This window comes from Schistocerca piceifrons, chromosome 3 (genome assembly GCF_021461385.2).
Source record: "Schistocerca piceifrons isolate TAMUIC-IGC-003096 chromosome 3, iqSchPice1.1, whole genome shotgun sequence".
Taxonomy (NCBI): domain Eukaryota; kingdom Metazoa; phylum Arthropoda; class Insecta; order Orthoptera; family Acrididae; genus Schistocerca; species Schistocerca piceifrons.
This window is the reverse complement of record NC_060140.1, coordinates 917,656,542-917,679,378: the sequence shown is the minus strand read 5'-3', so window position 1 is coordinate 917,679,378 and position 22,837 is coordinate 917,656,542. Positions and strand designations below refer to the sequence as shown.

At 38.2% G+C, this 22,837-nt stretch overlaps 1 protein-coding gene across 1 annotated transcript in view; it reads left to right on the top strand.

Annotated features, from left to right (window-relative positions):
* LOC124787920 (RRP12-like protein) overlaps positions 1-22,837 on the top strand; it is a 140,734-nt gene that overhangs the window by 34,214 nt on the left and 83,683 nt on the right. Inside the window, exons 5-8 of the mRNA XM_047254907.1 lie at positions 3,714-3,830; positions 12,038-12,268; positions 20,642-20,877; positions 22,063-22,330. Of these exons, the coding sequence (XP_047110863.1) occupies positions 3,714-3,830; positions 12,038-12,268; positions 20,642-20,877; positions 22,063-22,330 (852 nt within the window). The remainder of the gene's footprint in view (positions 1-3,713; positions 3,831-12,037; positions 12,269-20,641; positions 20,878-22,062; positions 22,331-22,837) is intronic.

Sequence of the window (22,837 nt, the reverse complement as noted above, 5' to 3'; positions counted from 1 at the left end):
AAACAAGGCCAAGTTGCCCAACAAGTGATGCATCTGGGCATAATCAACAACAGAAAAAAGAGCCTTAATGCTATCGGTGTCCATTACATTGAATGCAGCAAAGTGTTGATGTATCACATGTCATATGCCTTCCTGTCCTCTGTGGACTCATCATAAGTGAGGAAGGGAGGCAATGGGCTGTCAATTGCTTTCCCATCACTCTGGTGAACACCCTGTCCAACATGGCTGTGTGTTCATACTGTTGCAGTTCCGAATGCCACTGGCTTTCCAGCTGTTGCTGCAGCACCACATCCAAGGACGCACCAGTCGTCATTGTCAAATCAACGAGAAACACACATGAAAGTCCAACAGCCCTGGTCGTCACTTGTATAGTAATTCCACATACAAATAAAAACACACACTAAGTTAAATAGTTTTAATTTGAACACAGTTCCAATTTTCCATAGAAGTCCAGAGTACAATCTAGGATGAGTCCAAGAGACAAATAACAATTCTCCCGAGAGCAGAGTTCAAGTTACTGCTAGAAAGTACAATAACAAAACGAGAGTGAATGCTCTCCACTCTGGTGTAAATATGGAGTTAGTTTGTTGATTGGTGAGTCAAGATGGTGCTGATCGTCAGTGGCACATGCAGGCCCTGATGCAGTCGCTTTCTTCTGATGTTTGATCATGCAGCTGCCTGGTGGCCAACCCCGATTCACCTGGTGATTGCGCAGGTGAGTTGAATGTCAGTGGCTCACGATGGTGCCTCATGAGACGTTACGGTAGACATGGCAGTGGTGCATGAGATAAGTGGTAACATGGTGGGTCACCACAGTGTGGTTCACAGAATAGGATTTGTGTAAATATGCAGTAAATATTTAGTGAGTGACATTGATTTGCTGACTTGTGTGTTAACTTTCACTTTTATTTGAACCCTGTAATTTTATTTACATCTTTAAACTTTCCAATATTTTGTGCTGCTGTTGTGGTCCTAAAGTCTGAAGATGTGTTTGACACAGCTGTCATTGCTACGCTATCCTGTGCAAGCCTCTTTATCTCCAAATAAATGCTTCAACCTACATCCATTTGAAAATGTTTATTCTAGTCATCCCTTGACCTGATGCTACAATTTCTGTCGTCCCCCCCCCCCTTCCCCCCCCCCCCCCCCACACACACGCACACATCCATCCATCCATCCATCCATCCAATACCAAATTGACAGTTCCCTGATGCCTCAGAATGTGTCACATCCCAGTGACGCCCTCTTTTAGTCAAGTTGTACCGTAAACTCCTTTTCCCCCCTCAATTCAGTACTACCTCATTAATTACATGATCTACCCATGTTATCTTCTGGTTCTTCTATAGCAACACATTTCAAAAGCTTCTATTCTCTTCCTTTCTGAACTGCTTCCCATCCACATTTCATTTCCATTCAAGGCTACAGCTACACTCGAGACAAGTATCTTCAAGAAAAGACGTCCTAACACTTAAAAACCATTACCCTTGTTTTACTTTTATTGATGGTCATATTATAATCTCCTTTTGATACACTATCTTTCATGTCATTTGCTGTGTCCGATAGAATTACAAATCCTTTGGCAATCCTCGATTTCTATTTCTTCTCCCTAAACTTTAAATCCTTCCAAATATTTATTGGTATCCTTTACTCCTTGCTTGTGGTACGAATTGAATAGCCTCAGGGATAGGCTGCAGCTAGAGAGGACCCTAATGGAATGCGCAGACCGAGTGAGAAAATCACTGTTCTGTACATGACGTCACCATCAGAGCATGTGGACTTTTCTGTGCATGACATCACCCTCAGAGCATGTGGCTCTAGCAGAGTGAGAGCTACTGTTTCAGTGGAAGAAGGTGGAAGCTTGGAGTGTGTGTGTGTGTGTGTGTGTGTGTGTGTGTGTGTGTGTGTGTGTGTGTTTTGATGAAATGAACGTTGATGGAAGTATCATTTGAAGAAGTGGAGGATTGTGTTGTAGGCCCAAGCAGTAACATTCTTGTTGTTATGGTTCATGAACCTTGTTCCGGATGGAAGCAGCTGATATTTTATGACTTTGACGTTTAGATGACAGTGGTGCTGCAAAACTTAATTGTTTCCTCATTTCATAATATAAGTGATAGTATTGTCGCAGTAATTTCTGATCTGGAGTTGAAAAATTGATACAGAACTCAGTGAAAAAATGTTGGCATTTTCAGGTGTCACTCACTTATACAAATTACTTCTCAACCACTTTCTTTATGACAGCATAATGTTTTCTGATGGTAAAGTAATTACAAAAGCACCAATCAAGAAACTACTATCATTAGATAATGCAGAAATTAAAATGTTACCCAAACTGCCACAGTTTTACCTCAGTGTTGGAAAGGTAGAGAGCGCCAACATTTACCTCTAGCCTTGAAACTGTTTCCGAATACAACTGCTCAGGCAATTTGTTATCTGTCACCGGAAGAAAATGAAACAGCAGACTTCTTTCAATTTGTTAATAACTCTTTTGACATTCTGAATTCTTGTAAATGGTCGGCAAAAAGACAATGGTGAGTGCTTTTGAAACTAACGAGCAGCTTCAGAAAACTATCCTCAACAAAATGTATTCTTATTGTGAAAAAATGCAGGTAGGCAACAGAAACCAACTACTGCCTTTCCAAAAATGACTGTGAACATCAGTTATTTCTTTATTTGGCCTTCAGTCTAACCTTCTGTCATCGCCATTAATTGTGCTTATGGGCTGAACCAGGATTGCCTCGAAAATTTGTTTTCTCAGGTTGAAGGTGTTGGTCAGTTTTTTCAACACCCTTCTCTGAAAGAAGTGAAACATTTCCTGTGTTTGTTGCTTCTGGGAAAGAATGCCCATGACATTCCACTGTTGAGCACTTTATCTGTGAGACTGGAAGATGACCAACAATTCTTGTCATCGAGTTCACTTTCTGGAATTCTGCCTGATGTGTCTGAAGCAATAACCATGCTAGAGGGGGAAGCAGAGATACAGAACATAAGTTTTGGCTGTGAGACTGCTGCGTTGTCTGCTGTGACAGATGATGTTCAGTGCTCAGCAGGAGGATTCAGATATCTGTCAAGTTATATTCCACATCATGCTGCAAAATTTGAGAACACACAGGGGACATCATCGAATGAATTACTTTGCCCTCCTCCAATCCCTTTCAGGATGTGGATGGATAGAATTTCTGTTAGGAGGAGATTTGTTAGTGCTGTGTAACAAGTGGATGCGACAGATCTCAGAATTTGAGCTCGTTTTCAACAAGGCTAACAGAACTGATGCTGTCAAAAGAGAAAAATATTTCTAAGAGATTAGCCAACTTGATTTTGCAGAAATATCCTTACATAACACCAGAGATAATTAAAATATCCTTACACACCCTAATTGTTACAGTCTCCTCCGTCCTTTCCATTTTTTTCCATCCTTTAATGAAAGTAGCTCAAGTTACAATATAAGTGTGTCCCTCCCTCCACCCCTCCCTCCCTCCCTCCTTCCCTCTCTTTTTAAAGCTATTGCACGCTATTCTTATGGTTTTAGGCCATACTGTGGGAAACGATAATCTCAAATTCTCAATAAACTCCTTTTTTTGGTCTAAATGATGATACCTTTTTGTCTTTCAGTAAAATATGACCACAGAGTTCACAGTGTTTATTGTAGCATTACTTGATGTCTAATATTGTGTTTATATGTTATTGAGTAATGCTGTAAATGTATTTATTTACAGCTTATAGGGTGTCTATCAGTGCTACTCAGAGCCCAAGATGCTGCAGTGTGGACATATTCTTCAACATTGCAAGTTCTTGATTCTATCCTCACTTTCACAACTCATTCAAAACCAAAGGTATAAATATATATATGTTATTAATACTTTGTGTGTAGAAACTGAAAAATGAGCTGAAATGAAGTTGAAAGTGCAATTAATGGCTACACTCTAAAGCTTTTTAATATATTTTAAGTATTTTAATTTTTATATAATTTGTAGTAGCAACATTTCCTTTTTTCTCCATTTTTAGAAATTTTTTGTATCAGTGTGAAAATTTAGTTCTTTGTGAATGACCAACAGAAATATGTTTCATCAGGTCAGCTGGTAATAAATTGATTCCCTTAAAAATAAGTAACTTGCACAGCTATAGATTCCTTGTTCTGGAAGAGAACTCATATTTTCAGTATTAATTTGTGAAATGTAATTTATCACAGATAAGCTTTTTTTTTTTAATCCCTCGAGCGGGTGTGCCCATGTTTAATGTGTGCCAACTATAAATAACATTGTTTTGTACCATTTATTTTATTTATTTACACGTCAAGTTCTGTAGGACTAAATCTCCAAGGTCATGGAACATGTCGGTACATGAAACTACAACATAAGAGTAATAACAGATAAAAATAAAATGTTTATGAACCGGAAAACAGTCAATCCATAAGTTTAAGTAAACACAATCAACATTGCAACAAGAATCAGCTTAATTTTTCAGGGAACTTCTTGACAGAATAGAAGGAGTGACCCACGCGGAAACTTTTCAGTTTCGATTTGAAAGTGCATGGATTACTGCTAAGAGTTGTGAATTCAAGTGGTAGCTTATTGAAAATGGATGCAGCAGTATACTGCACACCTTTCTGCACAAGAGTTAAGGACGTCCGATCCAAATGCAGGTTTGATTTCTGCTAAGTATTAACTGAGTGCAAACTCCATATTCTTGGGAATAAGCTAATATTGATAACAAGAAATTACAGTAAAGAATATATATATTGAGTGACCAATCTCAAAATACCCAGACTCACAAACAGGGGTTGACAAGAGGTTCGTGAACTTACACCATTTACTGCCTGAGCTGCCTGTTTCTGAGCCAAAAATATCTTTTTAGAATGGGATCAGTTACCCCAAAATATAATACCATACGACATAAGTGAATGAAAATAAGCAAAAGAGACTAATTTTTGTGTCCAACGATCACTCACTTCAGATATCATTCGAATAGTAAAAATGACAGCATTAAGTCTTTGAACAAGATCCTGAATGTGGGCCTTCCATGACAGGTTACTATCTATCTGAACACCTAGAAATTTGAACTGTTCAATTTCACTAATCATATGCCCATTCTGTGAAATTAAAATGTCATGTTTTGTTGAATTGTGTGTTAGAAACTGTAAAAACTGAGTCTTACTGTGATTTAGCATTAGTTTATTTTCTACAAGCCATGAACTTAGGTCATGAAGTGCACTATTTGAAGCCAAGCCAATGTTGCACACGACATGCCCTACTACCACACTAGTGTCATCAGCAAACAGAAATACTTCATAGTTATCCATAATACAAGCGGAATATCATTTATCTTAATAAGGAACAGGAGTTGCCCCAACACTGACACCTGGGGCACCCCCCACTTGACTGTACCCCAGTCAGACCCCACATCATAGCCATTCTCAACATTGTGAATAATGACCTTTTGCTGTCTGTTGCTGAAGTAAGAGGTGAACCAACTGTGAGCTATTCACATAGTTGTTTTACAGTTTTAAGCCTGCTTTTATTCCTTCGCTATTCCTTCGGCTAACACAGTGATAAGCAGTGTTGCTATACGCCAAAGTGAGCAAGCAGTAATACAAAATAAATTCAGAGCCAGCTGAGAAGAAATATACGATCTGTGCAAGAAAATGACCCAGATTCCGAGATAGCAGCACAACCCTCTAATGAGGCAATTGTCTATGAGATAATTAGTAATTGAATAAGAATCTGATGCAACTGCAATTTTTAATGCTCTGAGTGTGTCTTTACTGTGCGGTAACACTTGAACGTGACAGCGGAGTGGTAAAATGAAAGTTTATTTTATTATCATTTAATGAAACAGCAATTTAGCTTATATAATATAATTTTATTTTATTGTTATTTAAAGAAACTAAGATTAAACTGTGATTTTGAATGTGTATGTTTACCATGGTAACATAAAGACAAATATCTTTAGATGTGTGTAAAGTACACTATGAGCCCACTAGGTTATGAAAATCAGTGCACCTGCTTGAGGATTAACTATCTTAAATTTATTGTGCCATATTCCAATTTGAGAAGAAGAAGAAGACATTATGGTGTACACTTCTCTCTGATATAGTGTACACACTTCAAGAAATATATAAGTTCAATTCTTTAATTTTTTGCCCAACATGTGGAACATGATGGTGTAGTATCTGCAACTGTAATAATTACTTGGAATCAAATAACAGCATCAGTTGCACTTCTCTTTTTGATCATCATGGCAAGTTTGAGCTGCCAAGGCCATTTTCCAGTGCTTACAAGTCCAGACCAATATTGTGGGAGTACACAGACAGACTCTGTGTGTATTTTCATGATGCTAGGCAGGTAACCACTGAAAAATGGCCTTGGTAGCTGAAACTGGTCATGATGTTTGAAACTAAAAGCGCTACTGTTGCTGTTACTTGATCATAAGATTAAAATTGTATTAACTTGGTAGGATTATTCCAATAGGTATTAAAATTATATCTGATCATTTTATTGGTGGTGTGTGGCAGATTAAATATATTTAATACTTGGGATGTAAGTTGGGTTGATAAAAAATCTCACCAAGCAGCTGCAGGAGATGATGCTTATAAAAATTGTGGAAATGTGCAAGCTTTCGGAGCCAGTGGCTCCTTCTTCTGGCAGAACTTGAAGTGAAAGGAAGAAGGGTGAAGGAAAAGGACTGGCAAGATGTAGGAAATTGGGGGGGGGGGGGGGGGAGTCCCCAACAAACAGTCTTTCCTTCTCATTCCATCAGAATCAGGTAAGTCTCCCTTGATCTGGAGTTTTGGGCAACTTTTATGTAACACTTCCTGTTTCCTAAACCTCACTAGCTGTCTTGTACAGTAGTCAAAATGTATCATATTGCCAAAAATTTAATACTGAATATTGTGATCCAGAAATGTGTTTTAATGTCAACACACCGGTTTGTTTGTAATGTAAGAGCAGCAGAATCAGTCCACATTTCCACTGGGGAGGGGGCAATATATACAGCTTGTGACAACCTTGTCACCTGTAAACATTGCAGTACTCAGGCTAGTTGTCATTACAAGAGTTGCGTTGCTTCACAATGGTTCGGACAACAATAAAATATGATCAGAGGCTCAAACATAGCAGGGAATGATACAGGTGGACATTGCAGCAAATGTCGCTGTGAGGCAAAGTGGTGTCTCTAGAATCTGGCACAAGTTTCTAGCAATAGGATCAGTTGAGGATTGTCACAAAGGTGGTTTGTCCGTTTAGTCTTTGTATCAACCTGGGAAATGTCAGACACTGACGTAAGTGATCACAGAATAGAAATTCTTATATCTCTAGGTAAATTGTCTTCCTTCATTGCATTAAAGTTATGCAAAATATTTTAAATTACTGTGCCTGTGGGACATTAGGCAAGGAGTTCCATTTTTAAGGAAACATTTATGTGTGAGGAAAGGAAGCTGTGCTAGTAATATGGTTATGATGGCATCAGGTAAAATCCTCATGCCAGCAAAACTGTACTGAAGCAACTTCTGAAGACTAAGGACAAAGACAGATTCTATTTTCAGTTTTTATTAGGTTGGTGCATAAGTACATAACATTTTTATTTTTCAGGCTGGTATTCTGGTTGTTACAGGTTTATGCATCGAGAGTCATTTTTTATTTGTAGTTCACTGTTGCTATTTGAGTTTACATGTTGTCATTTTGTCATTTGAAGATACTGAGTGGAGCTGTGTAAACTAGAAAATGGAGTGCAAAGTGAAGGAATCTGAATATTTCTGACATATTCTTTGTTTTGAGCTTAGTTGAGGATGGCAACAATGCAGGCAGCCAGAAACATTGGTGCCATGTATGGGGATAAGCCTGTTGGACAGAGCACTGTAAGAAAATGTTTTTCTCATTCTAAACAGGATTGTTTTGACATTAGTGACTCTCCATGTTCACGAAGACCTTCCCGGTTTGATGAAGATTGTTTAAACACATTAGTACAGAATGATCAATGTCAGTGCACTCAAGATGTTTATAGTGCTGATACAGTAGACGATAAATATAATGCTTTCCTCAAGACTTTTCTCGTGCTCTTTGAAAGTTGCTTTCCGTTAGAACGTTTAAAACAGGGTACTAGCACAAACAGGCAGCCTGGGTGGCTGACTAAAGGGATAAGAATATCTTGTAGAACAAAGTGGCAATTATATCAAAACGTTAGAAACAGTCAAAATCTAAATGCAGCAGCCCATTACAAACAGTATTGTAAGGTGCTTAAAAAAGTTATTAGGAAGGCAAAAAGTATGTGGTATGCAGATAGAATAGCTAAGTCTCAGGATAAAATTAAAACCATATGGTCAGTCGTAAAGGAAGTGGCTGGTCTGCAGAGACAGGTCGAGGATATAGAATCAGTGCGTAGTGGGGATGTCCGTGTTGCTGATAAGTCGCATATATGTACAGTACTTAATAATCACTTTCTGAATATAGCAGGTGAACTAAATAGAAACCTAGTCCCAACAGGGAATCATATAGCGCTCTTAGAAAAAAGTGTTCCGAGACTGTTACCTGAAATGCTCCTCCATGATACTGACAAGAGGGAGATTGAGTTAATAATTAAATCACTAAAGACCAAGAACTCTCATGGATATGACGGGGTATCTAGCAGAATACTGAAGTATTGTTCCACGTATATTAGCTCAGTACTTAGCCATATCTGTAACTTTTCCTTTAGCAGTGGTCGGTTTCCTGACCGATTAAAGTACTCGGTAGTGAAGCCACTTTATAAAAAGGGAGACAGGGATAATGTTGACAATTATAGACCTATTTCTATGCCATCGGTGTTTGCTAAAGTTATCGAGAGGCTTGTATATACAAGGTTACTGCAGCATTTAAATTCACATAATTTGCTGTCAAATGTACAGTTTGGTTTTAGAAATGGCTTAACAACTGAAAATGCTATATTCTCTTTTCTCTGTGAGGTTTTGGACGGATTAAATAAAAGGTTGAGAACGTTAGGTGTTTTCTTTGATTTAACGAAGGCTTTTGACTGTGTTGACCACAAAATATTACTGCAGAAGTTGGAACATTATGGAGTAAGGGGAGTAGCTTACGATTGGTTCGCCTCCTACTTTAAGAACAGAAAGCAGAAGGTAATCCTCCGCAATATTGAGAGTGGTAATGATGTTCAGTCCCAATGGGGCACTGTTAAATGGGGCGTTCCCCAAGGGTCGGTGCTGGGGCCACTGCTGTTCCTTATTTATGTAAATGATATGCCTTCTAGTATTACAGGTGATTCAAAAATATTTCTGTTTGCTGATGACACCACCTTGGTAGTGAAGGATCTTGTGTGTAATATTGAAACATTATCAAATAATGTAGTTCATGAAGTAAGTTCGTGGCTTGTGGAAAATAATTTGATGCTAAATCACAGTAAGACTCAGTTTTTACAGTTTCTAACCCACAATTCAACAAGAACTGACATTTTAATCAGACAGAATGGGCATGTTATAAGCGAGACGGAACAGTTCAAGTTCCTAGGCGTACGGATAGATAGTAAGCTGTTGTGGAAAGCCCATGTTCAGGATCTTGTTCAGAAACTAAATGCCGCTTTATTTACCATTAGAACAGTATCTGAAATAAGTGACATTTCAACACGAAAAGTAGTATACTTCGCATATTTTCATACGCTTATGTCATATGGTATTATTTTTTGGGGTAATTCTTCTGATTCAAAAAGGGTATTTTTGGCTCAAAAACGGGCTGTTCGAGCTATGTATGGTGTAAGTTCGAAAACCTCTTGTCGACCCCTATTCAATAGTCTGGGAATTTTGACATTGCCCTCACAGTATGTATTTTCTTTAATGTCGTTTGTTGTTAGCAATATTAGCTTATTCCCAAGAGTTAGCAGCTTTCACTCAGTTAATACTAGGCAGAAATCAAATCTGCATGTGGAATGCACTTCCTTGACTCTTGTGCAGAAAGGAGTGCAGTATTCTGCTGCATCCATTTTCAATAAGCTACCACAAGAACTCAAAAATCTTAGCACTAGCCCAAACACTTTTAAGTCTAAACTGAAGAGTTTCCTCATGGCTCACTCCTTCTATTCTGTCGAGGAGCTCCTGGAAGAGATAAAAAATTAAGAAAATTCCAGTGTTACATTCTTGATTTTCTTTATTTAAACTAACGACTTGTTTCATTTTATCTGTTTCTACAATCGTGTTATAATTTCATGTATTGACTCGTTCCATGACCATGGAGACTTCTCCTAAATGTGGTCCCACGGAACAATAAATAAATAAATAAATAAATAAATAAAGAAATGGCAGATGTGATGATTTATGATCATTCCACTATCGTGCAACATTTGCAAGCAATGGGGAAGGTTCAAAAATTGAGTGTATGTTCTAAGCCAAAACCACATAAATCGATGGGTGGTTACATGTGCATCTCTGCTTGTTTGTCATCATTTGGCTCTTGAACAACACCGACCATTCCGAACTTGTATCATTACTAGTGGCAAGAAATGGTGTCTTTATGCTAACATAAGGAAAAGAAAGGAATGATTTAGCCTAAACAAAGCAGCAACTCCCTGTACAAAGACCTGCGTGCATCCACAAAATATATGTTGTGTGTCTGGTGGAATATTGATAGTGCTGTGTACCATGTATTGTTTCCCCGAGGTGTAATAATCACCACTGACATTTATTACCAGCAACTGAGATGAGATGTCTTGCAGACACAATCCAAGAACAACATCCAAGAAGACTGCATGAAGTGGTGCTACTCCACGATAACATCCACCTGCAATCTGCTAGACTGGCAAACACTATATAGGAATTTGGTTGGGAAGTCATTCTTTACCCAACTTATTCACCTGATATAACACCCTCAGAGTTTCAGCTTTTCTGCTCTCTATTGAACAACATTCAAGAAACTTCCATTCTGCATGAAAATATACTCTGAACATGGCTTGCCTCAAAACCATGTGACTTCTACAATTTGAGAATTCAAAAGTTACCCCAGCATTGACAGACTTTCGTAAATAGTGAAGGAGAAAGTCTCTGTTATGTGAATTTGTTGTATTTATTAGGCTTACAGAATATTGCTATGAACTTTTGCACCAACCCAATACATTGACTTACTATAAAAACTAAAACCAGAACAAAATGATGGTTCATAAACCAAAAAATTTGAAGATAGTTAATATTTTGTAAGATCTGTTGGTGAAATGATGCCTATGAGGATGTCAGACTACCAATCTGAATCTGTGTGTTTCAGTCCATAGGTGGCCCTAGGATTTACCATGCAGTTTCCATAACTTTTAATGTGTGACAATATTTCGGTCTATTTAGGGAAAATTTGGTCTCCACATTTAGGTAAATGTCCCTCTATAATTTGCTCAATGGTTTGTTCAACTAAGTTTCCTTCCTTCCTTGCTTCCATGATTGGCTGGGCAAGCCACACCTTCACCAATGGGACCATGTCTATGTAAAGCTGTTTGATGATCATATCAGCTTTTAGTATTGACTCTAAGCTTTGTTTTTGCATATTATCAGCAAATAAAACAAAGCAGATCTATGCTGTATGTTTGCTTGTGAAAATCTTTTCAGACTTGCAGAAACCAATTAAGTCAGAAAGCAGTAAAGAGGATGCTTTCAAATTTTATGATCTTTATTATAATGCACCGATTTCTTCCCCAGAAAATCTTGTAAGTCAAATATGGAATCCTAATAAAGAGACGATGCAAAATAATTACTAACGAATTTGGTACCAGATTGCTGTTTTGACCTTCGGATGAACTGTCTTGAAATACTTGTGTTTGTACTTAAATATATATTTGTTTGTGGTAAACAGTCAACTTATTAATAAATATTTATAGCAATAGCAAATAGTGCAGACACTAGGCTCTACTTAATGTCCAGTGTAATTGCTTTAATACATGAGTTGTATCTCTGAAACCATAGCTACTGGTATTTTGATGATTATTGTAGCAATAGACTAATATCAGACTTGTCTTCTGTACCACACATTTATTGGTAAGTAGTGGTTAATGTTTCTTGACAATATCTGCATGTCTGTTGTAGGTTCGCAAGGCAGCACAACATGCTGTCTGTGCAATACTGAGAGGTAGCAGCATAATGCTGGATGGAGCCCCTACTCCACCACCAGCTCATCACCCTGCAGCAAAGCATGTTGCCAAGTTCTGCAACACACAGATGGAGACAAGTGGTTCTCTCGGAGGCTCCACGACAACACTACATGTTCTTAATCTCCTCAAGGATATAATTTTTGCATTTCCGAAGGCTCAGGTCAAGGTTAGAGACTCGAATTGCTATTGAATTTCACCTGGTTTTGTTTTTCTTATTACCAGGTGTGTGTATATATCACATCATCATCATTTTATTCCCATTCTCTTGTCATTGTGCCAGATGTCTCCAGTATTGCAGTTGATGTCAATATAAACTAGGTGGCAATGGTTGACTTCACTTGGAAGACAAATTAGCAAAATTTTAGGATTAAACATTTGCTTCATGTGTTGTAACCTGCCTTTCTGCCATGTGTGTATTTTTGTGACATTCTCATGTAAATTGAATCATTCTAAGGCATTACTATAATAAGGCAATACTATAATTGTTAGCTTATATAGATCACCAGGAGGAGATGTAAATACATTTTTCAAAAGATTTGAGCTGCTTATGAGGAAAATACTAAAATCTAAAATTAAACTAATTATCTGTGACGATTTCAACATTGAAATGGCCAACAGTGATGAACATGTTACTAAAACATTTTTTAATATCTTAAGATCACTAAATTTACAATGTACAAATTACACACCAACACGGGATAATGCGTGCTTAGATAATATTATAGTAAATTTTTCTAGAGATATGTATGACGTCAGACTTGCCAGTGGAGCCCTAACTGATCCTGAACCATTGATTTTAACATTCTGCTGTGATCAGTTGCCTAAATCAGACAAATCAGTCAGAATCAAGTCTAATACCACGTGGGTAAGAGGACAGAAAGATGAATATATTGATTTATTTATTGACAGATTATCTGATGCTAACTGGGACTTTGTGTACAACACACAACCTGAGAAGGGTGCTGGTGAAATAGTGTTTAACAACTTCCTGAAAATACTCACAGAGTTATGGTACTGCTGTTCACCATTAATCAAAAGTAGCCCTAAGCATAAACAGAAAAACAAACAGCTAAAATGGTATACAGATGAGCTAGCTCTCACTAGGGAGTAGATGCTCAGACTGTACAGAATATATAAAAATTCTTGTAAACAAGGACTTGAGCTAGATAATACTTCTTATAGTGCTTATCTAAAATGTAAAAAAATCTATAAAGACAAATTGTCCTTGGCCAAAAAACAGGCATGTGAACATTACATTGAAAGTGCTCCCAACAAATGTAAGGCAGCATGGGATATCTTCAACCAATATAATTCACAAACCCATACACAAGATGCAAAGCTGGTCCCAGAAGAAGTAAATAATTACTTCCTAACCTCAGAGAGTGATCTGAAAAACAAAATCAAGCAAAATGGCACTTGTGCACTAGATCATCTTGGTGCTGTGCCCCATAGGAGGTATACTTTCCACTGGAATGTTGTCACCCCAGAGGATATTGTAAAAGCTGTGGCAAGGTTCACCAACTCCAAAAGTATAGACTGTTATTGGTTTTCTAACTATGTAATGAAAAAAATAATACACCTTATCTGTCAACCTCTTTCTTTCATTTTTAATGTGTGTTTAGAATCTGGAATTTTCCCAGATGCACCCAAAACTGTTAAAGTGATACCAGTCTTTAAAAAGGGAGATAAGCATCTGCCCCAAAACTATCGACCAGTTTCTATTGTCCCAATTTTCTCTAAAGTTTTTGAATATATAATGTACAGTCAACTAAATAACTATTTTGAAAAGCATGATCTCCTCTCCAACAGACAGTTTGCATATGAATATGGTAAAAGTAGCTCTACTGCTGTCACTGAAGTTGTTAACCAGGTGTTAACTGCATTCGAAAATAAGGATCTAGTATCAGTTGTACTGTGTGATCTTAGCAAAGCCTTCGACTGCATACCATTTAACACCCTACTTGCAAAACTGGAAATTTATAGCGTACACAAACCATCTTTAGATGTAATCGAATCATACTTACGTAACAGGAGACAGTTTGTTTCAATTAAAAATAGATGTTCCTCGCTGAAGGAAGTTCGGACTGGAGTGCCTCAGGGCTCGGTCCTAGGTCCTTTTCTGTTCATCATTGCAATTAATGACTTACCTTACCATGTAGGAGCAAATTTAATTGTGTGTTATGCAGATGACACAACATTGCTCAATACACACCATGACACAACAGAACTGCATCAGACAACACAGGAAAAACTAGACCTAGTAATGAATTGGTTTTCTTCTAATGAACTCCTATGTAATCCTGATAAAACATATAAACTAATTCTGGGTTTAACGACAGCTGTTGAAAGCAAATCAGTAAAATTGTTAAGATTTCACATTGATTCAAAATTAAACTGGGAGGAACACATTAGCCATGTCTGCAAGAGAATAGCAAGTGTGTGTTATCTCATCTGGAGACTGACAGATGTAGTCACTGATGAGTATCTAAGGGTGGTATATTTTGGCCTGTTCCAATCACACATTTCCTACAGCATATTGTTATGGGGACATTCTTGCTTTTTCAGTGAAATTCTGAAAATTAAAAAAAAAAAGTAATCAGAATAATGAGCAAACTTAAGCCCAAGGAACACTGCTGCCCCCTCTTTATCAAGCACATGATATTAACTGTTGTGAATCTATACATTTACACAGCACTGCTTTATGTCAAAAGCAACTTAAATGAGTTCGAGACCTGAGAGAACATACATCCTCACAACACCAGCGGTAAACTGGACATCGACATACCAATACACAGACTCACAAAGACTGCAAACTCACACAAAATAATGAGTTTAAAACTCCAATAAACTTCCAGCTTCTGCTTGGTCACTGACCAGTAATATTTTCAAACATAAGGTTTATGACTGGTTACTCAAAATCCCTTTGTTAGATATTTCAAAGAGGAATTCGAAGTTGAACATCTCAGTTACATAATTATTTTGATTCACTAGAGCACAACACACTTGCAGTATATACTTTTCGTGTGTGTGTGTGTGTGTGTGTGTGTGTGTGTGTGTGTGTGTGTATTCAAAACCTCCCAAAAATCCAAAAATGCATTCTATTTCTCAGATGGGTCTACTGTGCAATACAAAAAAAAAAAAAAAAGACTACTTAAACCTCTGTTTCCATGAGAAAGATTTTGAAGTGGAAGCAGAGTGGCCCTTTTTTGCCACAGCACATGGCAAAGGGGCTTGTGACAGTGTTGGAGCATCTATAAAGAGACTGGCAGCTCGCACCAGTTTGCAAAGACCCATTGAAAACAAAGTAAAAACCCCATTGCAACTTTTTGAATGGGCAGTAGAAAACTTTAACAATGTAGAGTTCATATTCAGCTGAAGAAGTTTCTTGAAAAATCACTTTGAACAAGCATTGTTTATCGAAGGAACACATCAGTACTGTTGGTACACACTAGTGAAATCAAGGAATCGACACAGTAAAACTTCTGCTCACACACATCTGGCTGGCAGAGGACGATGCACCATGTTTTATTGTCTCTGCTGTGCCACACTTCTTCCACCACAGCCCTCTTCCACAAGTGCCGTGGTTTGCTGTCTTCTTGGAGCAGAACAACCTCTCCAATTCTCAGCTTCCTTTGTGAAAGGTATCCCTTCACCTCATGGTATTGTCTTGGCAGTAGGAGGTATTCGGTCTTCCACCTACGCCAAATGTTCTCATTGACCTTTTGTCTGTCGGAACTCCTCGGCAAGGTCACTTCTAGTTGCTGGCTCTGGCCCGAATGGAATTGTTACTAATTTTCCACTGTTTAGAAAGTGGGCTGGCGTCAATGCAGTATCGCTCTTTCCTTTAGTGATGGGTCGTGATGCTGATCAAGGTGGTGTTCAAACGTGGGGGCGACCAAGAACTTTCCTCAAGCAGCACTTGACAGAGCCTTTCATGTGTTCCCACCAGCCTCCTCACCAAGCCACACATGGTGGTATGAATTTCCAAGTGATTCCATGGTGAGCGCAACAGAGCTGTATGTCAGTATGATGCGTGGTTTTGGAAAGCTCTGACAGTCTGAGTTGGCTGCATGGAATGTTGTAGCATTGTCCGAGTAGACAGTGACTGGTAGGCTCTTACGTCCTGCAAAGTTTAGCATGGCCATCAAAAATCTGTCAGTGGCAAGTTCAATGTGAATGGCCCGTCTTGTGGCACATGTGAATAAGATCAGTAGGACTTCTTTGTTTGGTGTCCAGATTTGGGATATAATGCTCCAGCAAAATCGATGCGTGTTACTGCAAATGATCTCGAAGGCTGAACTCTGTCTAGTGGTAGTGGAGCCACCATCTCTTCATACCGGCGCCTGTATTTATGGTAGGCAAGAGTGAAGAACTCTCCAAACAGCTTGTCATCCTCACAGAATCCAAAATTCTTCTCACAGTTTCCCTAACATAATCCGCTCACCGAGATGATGCAGTCTTTCATGTGTGTGTGTGTGTGTGTGTGTGTGTGTGTGTGTGTGTGTGTGTGTGATGAGAAGCTCAGTGAATTTGTGACGTCCATCGAATATAATTGGATGCTTCTCTCAGTGTGACAACGCAGCATGTTGCAGCCTACCACCATGTCGAAGGATGCCATCATATATAAAGGGATAGTATCAAGTGATCTTTGATTCCTTGGGCAATTGCCCTTCCTTATGCTGTGCAGACAGTTCAGCAATGAATAGTTTCTCATGAACTCTAACGATCCAGTAGGTGCATGCATTTTGTAATTCCAAAGCACTGAAACTGCCAGAGATTCTATTTTTATTTCTTGTTGTGCTGATAAATCGAAATACAAAGGCAGATACATGCAGTACTCGCCAATATGAACTAAACCCTGCTGTGTCCAGTAGTGGTTCAGTGGTGATCAGGGTGATATTTGCTCTCATTTTGGCTCGTGGCATTGACGGAAGTGGGGCTGGGATGTCCAGTGGCCAGAACTGCTTGTCTTCTGAAAGCCATGGTGGGCCACACCATCAGATATCAAGAGTGACTAGCAATTTGCATGTAATTCCCACGTGAGATGATCTGCAGGATTTTGGCTTCCCAGGCAGTGCCTCCATTGGCTCTGTGTGGTGTGTGTCAATATCTCTGTCACTCAATTACAAATAAAGGTTTTCCATTTGTTTCAGGGTGTATATGACCCGGGACAACTGGGAGATCCGGGAAAAACCCGGGAATTTTTTCATCCGGGGGAAAACCGGGAAAAACCTGGGAAGTTTTTAAAATTCCCAGAATTTTTGGTTGTTTTAGTTTTCAGTTAAATTTTTGTAATTTTGACTGGTAAGAACTGATACTCTACCAAAGGATATTACTGTATCCCCGTACTGCAGAATAATACATCAAAAACATAAATGAGAGAAAAAAACGAAAATAACTTAAATTGCAGAGGAAATGCGCCATGTACAACAAGGACACACAGTGCTCATACAAGTGTCTGGCAACAGCAAAATGTGTCAAAGGCTTTAGGAAGACTATACAATTCTTCATAACAACAAATTGCCTCTGATGAGTGTGAAGTCACTACTGTTTACATTAGTTTCGTTTTAGCAGTTACGAACGGGCTCATGCGCAAGCGCAGTTGAGTCACATTTGAGTAGTAGGTTCTCCTGCTTATGGCTACAGGAATGTGGCTGTTGGCTGTGCAAGCAGTCACAGCAAGCAGCTAGATGCTACCGGGAAAAGGGGGTGCCAAATTCATATTCTTGTGGGGGAAAAAAACTTATTTCACAAAGCACCTAGCATCCAGCGCACGTTCGTCTATTGATTATTCATATGATTTTGAAATGCATCCCTGTAGGTTTTTGAATATTTTTGAACACATTTTAAGTTGATTTCTGAATGAATCACAAGTTGATTTTTGAATGCATGCATAGTGTACGTGATGTGTCTGTCAGGAGAATCCTTGTGGCATCTAGAAATAAAGTTTCTGTAAACAAAAGAGGACGGGGCTATACAAGCTGAGAGGAGTAAAGCTGAATGGATGAACGCCAATCGCTGTCTGATTATGTGGTTAATTGGGCTTGCAAATGTTCAGCGTTGCTGTAATTACTAGTGAAATCCATAGAGTCAGACTACCAGAGTGGAAATAAACGACTAACAGGAATAACAGGTGATAGAGATTACATATTATCTTCTCGGTGTATCCAAGAAAATGAAACTTTGACAGAAAATGTTTTGCCAGATCGCTACACTAGTAAGAACCAGTTGTACAGTCCCCGGCTAGAAGACGCTTAAGTTATATTCTGGAAGTAACGCAGAAAACGTGTTGTATGAATATATAACAATGCCTAACCAGAGAATAATCACGGGATAACTAAATCTGCGATTCTGACAGGGTTTGCGAAGTTAATCGGCGAACAAATTTTGACAATGGCAGGAACAGCTACAGAATTCTTGATGAAAAGCTTGTTTGTTAGAACGAGGAAGGAAAAGAAACGGGGACATCACACAAATTGTGGAAGAATAAGACGATTCCAAATTTATTTAAAAATTTTGTAATACTACTTTTTTATCTCGTGGTTGAGAAACTGGTGCATATGAATGAAATGTGAAACTATTTCCTAACATAAATCTTATTGCTAGTAGTAGGCCTTATAGGCATCTGATGATATTGGTACTTCGTGAATTATATTCTGTTGTGTTATAAAAATGACCATTTGTGCCAAAACAGTCTCGTTTATTTGGTGTGTGTTACAAAATTTCTGCAATATTAGAAAGGCCTATTTTGTTTTGTCTAGTAGACAGTGACAAAATAGATGTAATCAGATCGAGAAACCACACTAATCTTGGGTATTATTTGTATTAACAGCTTTTTCAGTATTAGGTAACGACATTTCGATTTTTCATGTAGCAAAACGTTTGATGAACTTTGATGAGGTAATAGATTCTTTTGCAGAAAGGAAAGCAACAAGAAATAGATGTGGTGCAAGAAGAAAGCTGTAGCAAGATTAATTTAATAAGTCATGGCTGCAAAATACTAATGCAAATTTTTTACAGACAAATGGAAAAACTGGTAGAAGCTGACCTCAGGGAAGAATAATTTGGATTCCGTAGAAATGTTGGAATGCGTGAGGCAATAGTGACCCGATGACTTATCTTAGAAGCTAGATTAAGAAAAGGCAAACCTACGTTTCTAGCATTTGTAGACTTAGAGAAAGCTTTGGACAATGTTGACTGGAATACTCTCTTTCAAATTCGGAAGGTGGCAGGGGTAAAATACAGGGAGCAAAAGGCTATTTACAATTTGTACAGAAACCAGATGGCAGTTACGAGTCGAGGGACATGAAAGGGAAGCAGTGGTTGGGAAGGGAGTGAGACAGGGTTGTAGCCTCTCCCCGATGTTATTCAATCTGTATATTGAGCAAGCAGTAAAGGAAACAAAAGAAAAATTCGGAGTAGGAACTAAAATCCATGGAGAAGAAATAAAAACTTTGAGGTTCGCCGATGACATTGTAAGTCTGTCAGAGGCAGCAAAGAACCTGGAAGAGCAGCTGAACGGAATGGACAGTGTCTTGAAAGGAGGATATAAGATGAACATAAAAAAAAGCAAAACGAGGATAATGGAATGTAGTCGAATTAAGTCAAGTAATGCTGAGGGAATTAGATTAGGAAATGAGACACTTAAAGTAGTAAATGAGTAGCAGTCTATCCTTTTCAGTTGCTGTTATTCCATCCTGGACTTTCCATTGTGTGATACTTACTGTTAACATCTTTTGGGTAATAATGTGGAATTTTTGTTTTTGGCCATCACAGTATCAAAGGATATGTAAAGCACTAAAACAGGCTTATAGATAAGTAAAAAAACTGTGCACTTGCACTGAAATCATACAATTTTGTTGTAATACGGAGTATTTCATCTTTTTCCGTTTGTCACCATACCAGCAGCATAACTTGCTTGCCAAATATTTCCTATTAGAGTGTCTTGCTGCAACACTACGCGAATTTCAGGATGTCATCTGATGTAATGTCCATCGGATGGTGTTAACTATTTCACATATATTGATATTACCTTGACAGATAAAAAAATACCACACGAGATTCGTTTCTAGGCTACCATAACGGAAATACAAAACACAGCATTTAAAATTATAGAAATCACCTAGTTAGTTACTTTGTTGCAGCATTAATGGCCTTCTTAATTTATGTGATTGGGTTGAGTTTGAAGTGAATAGAATGATGTAAATTTAGAACTGGTAAGCCAGTAAACAGTTTTGGAAGAATACTCAGCTACATTTTCATAATTAAGGATTGCAAATAATACTGTAAAAAGTCTTACTTGTGCAGTTCCCTGTAATGTTTTATTTTGATAGAATAGATGTGGTGCTTGTTGAATGGTATCATTGTTTCTTTAGGCCCTTGGAAATGTCACTCCTGTACAACATATGTCTCCTTTATTCTGCAACCACATCCATTTTTTATTTGTTTGTTATAGTTTTTTATGCTCTATTATTGGTAATACCTAAAATTATTATTATTATTATTATTATTATTAACAACTATTCAAAAACTGTTACAGACGGTGTGTGAGACTGTCCTGAAAATAATGACACTTGGAGATACTCGTATAATTTCTTGTGGGCTGCAAGCTTTGCATGGTCTTTTCATCTCCCGTCCATCATCTAAAACACTACCTGGAGAGCTCAACGCGCAACTGGTCGCAGCACTGTTTGACTATCAACCTGCTGCCAGCGATACAAGTCCTACTCTCGCTTGGTTGTTAGTCATGCAGGAAGCGCACATAAATTTGGCAAAGTGAGTGCTCTTTTCCAGATTGATGTGTGATGTTTAATATTTTGCTTCCAGGTTAGATTATCTGTGTGGTTAAATGTAATTGTTATCTGTGTATTCTTCCTATTTTTCTTTTCTGTGGTATGAATCAGTAAAGCATTCTGCAAGTGTATATTCTCTGTTTGAACTCGCAGGTCTTTAAATAAGTCTGTAATGAAACTGCTGCCTTTTGTCAGTGTGTTCCCTGGAGCTGACTCGGCTGACAGTCTATTGATCCAGTAGTTATGTCCATATATTTTTCTGTTGCTGGGATTACTGTACCAGGTCAGCCTTCAGAAATGTTCTTCATAGTGAGAGCCATAACTTCCAGTTTCCATTGTTTCCTCCTTCAGTTCCTAACTACAAATAACCCCTTCTACAATTGTGGAATTAGGTCCTCCAGGAGAAAAGATAATTTTCCTGAGATTTGCATACACCATTATCACATGACCTTTTTTCACAGAGGTACCATCTAGTCCTGTAATATCATGACCAAATATTTTGGATTTATGAACTGGATAGATAATCCTTGCCAGGCTGAAGCTATAAGTTGAGTTTTCCGTGTGTATGGGGGAGTAATGTCTGGCAAACAGTTTTAATCTGTCAGCCGAGTTACATTAATAATGATGAAATATTGTACATACCACTTACAATAAATTTTCTCTGCAATTAACACTTCCTGTGTTCTTTTCACGTATAACTTTTGGTAAATAATGTGGGAGAAAGATGATAACCCATCAAAGAGTAGAGGCCTGTTGATGCAGTCACATAAACAATGAATCCTTTTTTGAGCTGCAATACACAAACATCTGTACAGCTACAGCGAGCATTGTTGTGCGTGTGGGTGTGTGCACTGTTGACCAAAAAAAGAAGTTGTCTGAAAGCTACTGAGTTTTGAGTCTAATTCATGTGCTTGTCAACAAATCAGTGCAAATGAGAGTTGGGTTTGCTCTTAAGTTATTTACATTCTACCAGGACTTCCCATTACAATATTTCAGCAACTTAAAATTGTGTACAGTATCAAGGCAGTAACTTTCCAAGTAGATCATAGTGTAAAACCAACTTTTCCTTTGAGTAATTTTTGTTAGTGCCTGTCAGACACTGCGAATCTTTGTTGATAATTGTGCATAACCTGTTATAGAAGTTGCTTAAAACCTGTCTGTTCTTCAGGGTGGACATAAATTTGTGCCTGGCGAATGTGCCTCGGTTTTTCTCAGTAGCCATACAGATGTGGTCATCTGAACGACCAGAAGTCAGAGCAGGCACTACACATGCTATGGAGGCATTGGCACAGGAGTGTTTCACAGACCACTCTGCAGCCAGTGATGTGCGAGATGTAGCTTTGGCAAAGGCAGTAAGCTGTGCACAGGCAGGCTTGAGTTACCAATATCATGATTCTTGGCCACATGTCATGCATCTTCTTGGAATTCTGTATGAGGTATTATATCTTAGTTTTTTTCTGTTTTTGTACGTTTGTTTTACGTATTTAAAATGTCTCATTTTAATGTTAATGAGTTGTATATTGAGTTGTTCAAATTTAGAAGAGCAACTGTGTTCTGCCAATCAATGAAGTATGTTGTTAATGTTGCAATAATAATACAAATAATAATAGTACTAGTAGTGGTGGTTGCAGGGGTGGTGGTGGTGGTGGTGGTGGTGGTGGTGGTAATATTAATAATAATAATAAATGTACATTTGAATGAAGTAGAAATTTTTACAATAGTGATTTTAAACAATGGAAAATCCAGGATGAAATAATGACAATATTATGAAAAGGGCAGTTGCTATTCACCATGCAGCAGAGATGCTGAGTTGAAGATAGGCACAACAAAAAGACTGTCAAACAAAGCTTTCGGCCAAACAAGCCTTCATCAGAATTACACACACACACACACACACACACACACACACACACACACACACAGTCTCTGGCTGCTAAGATCAG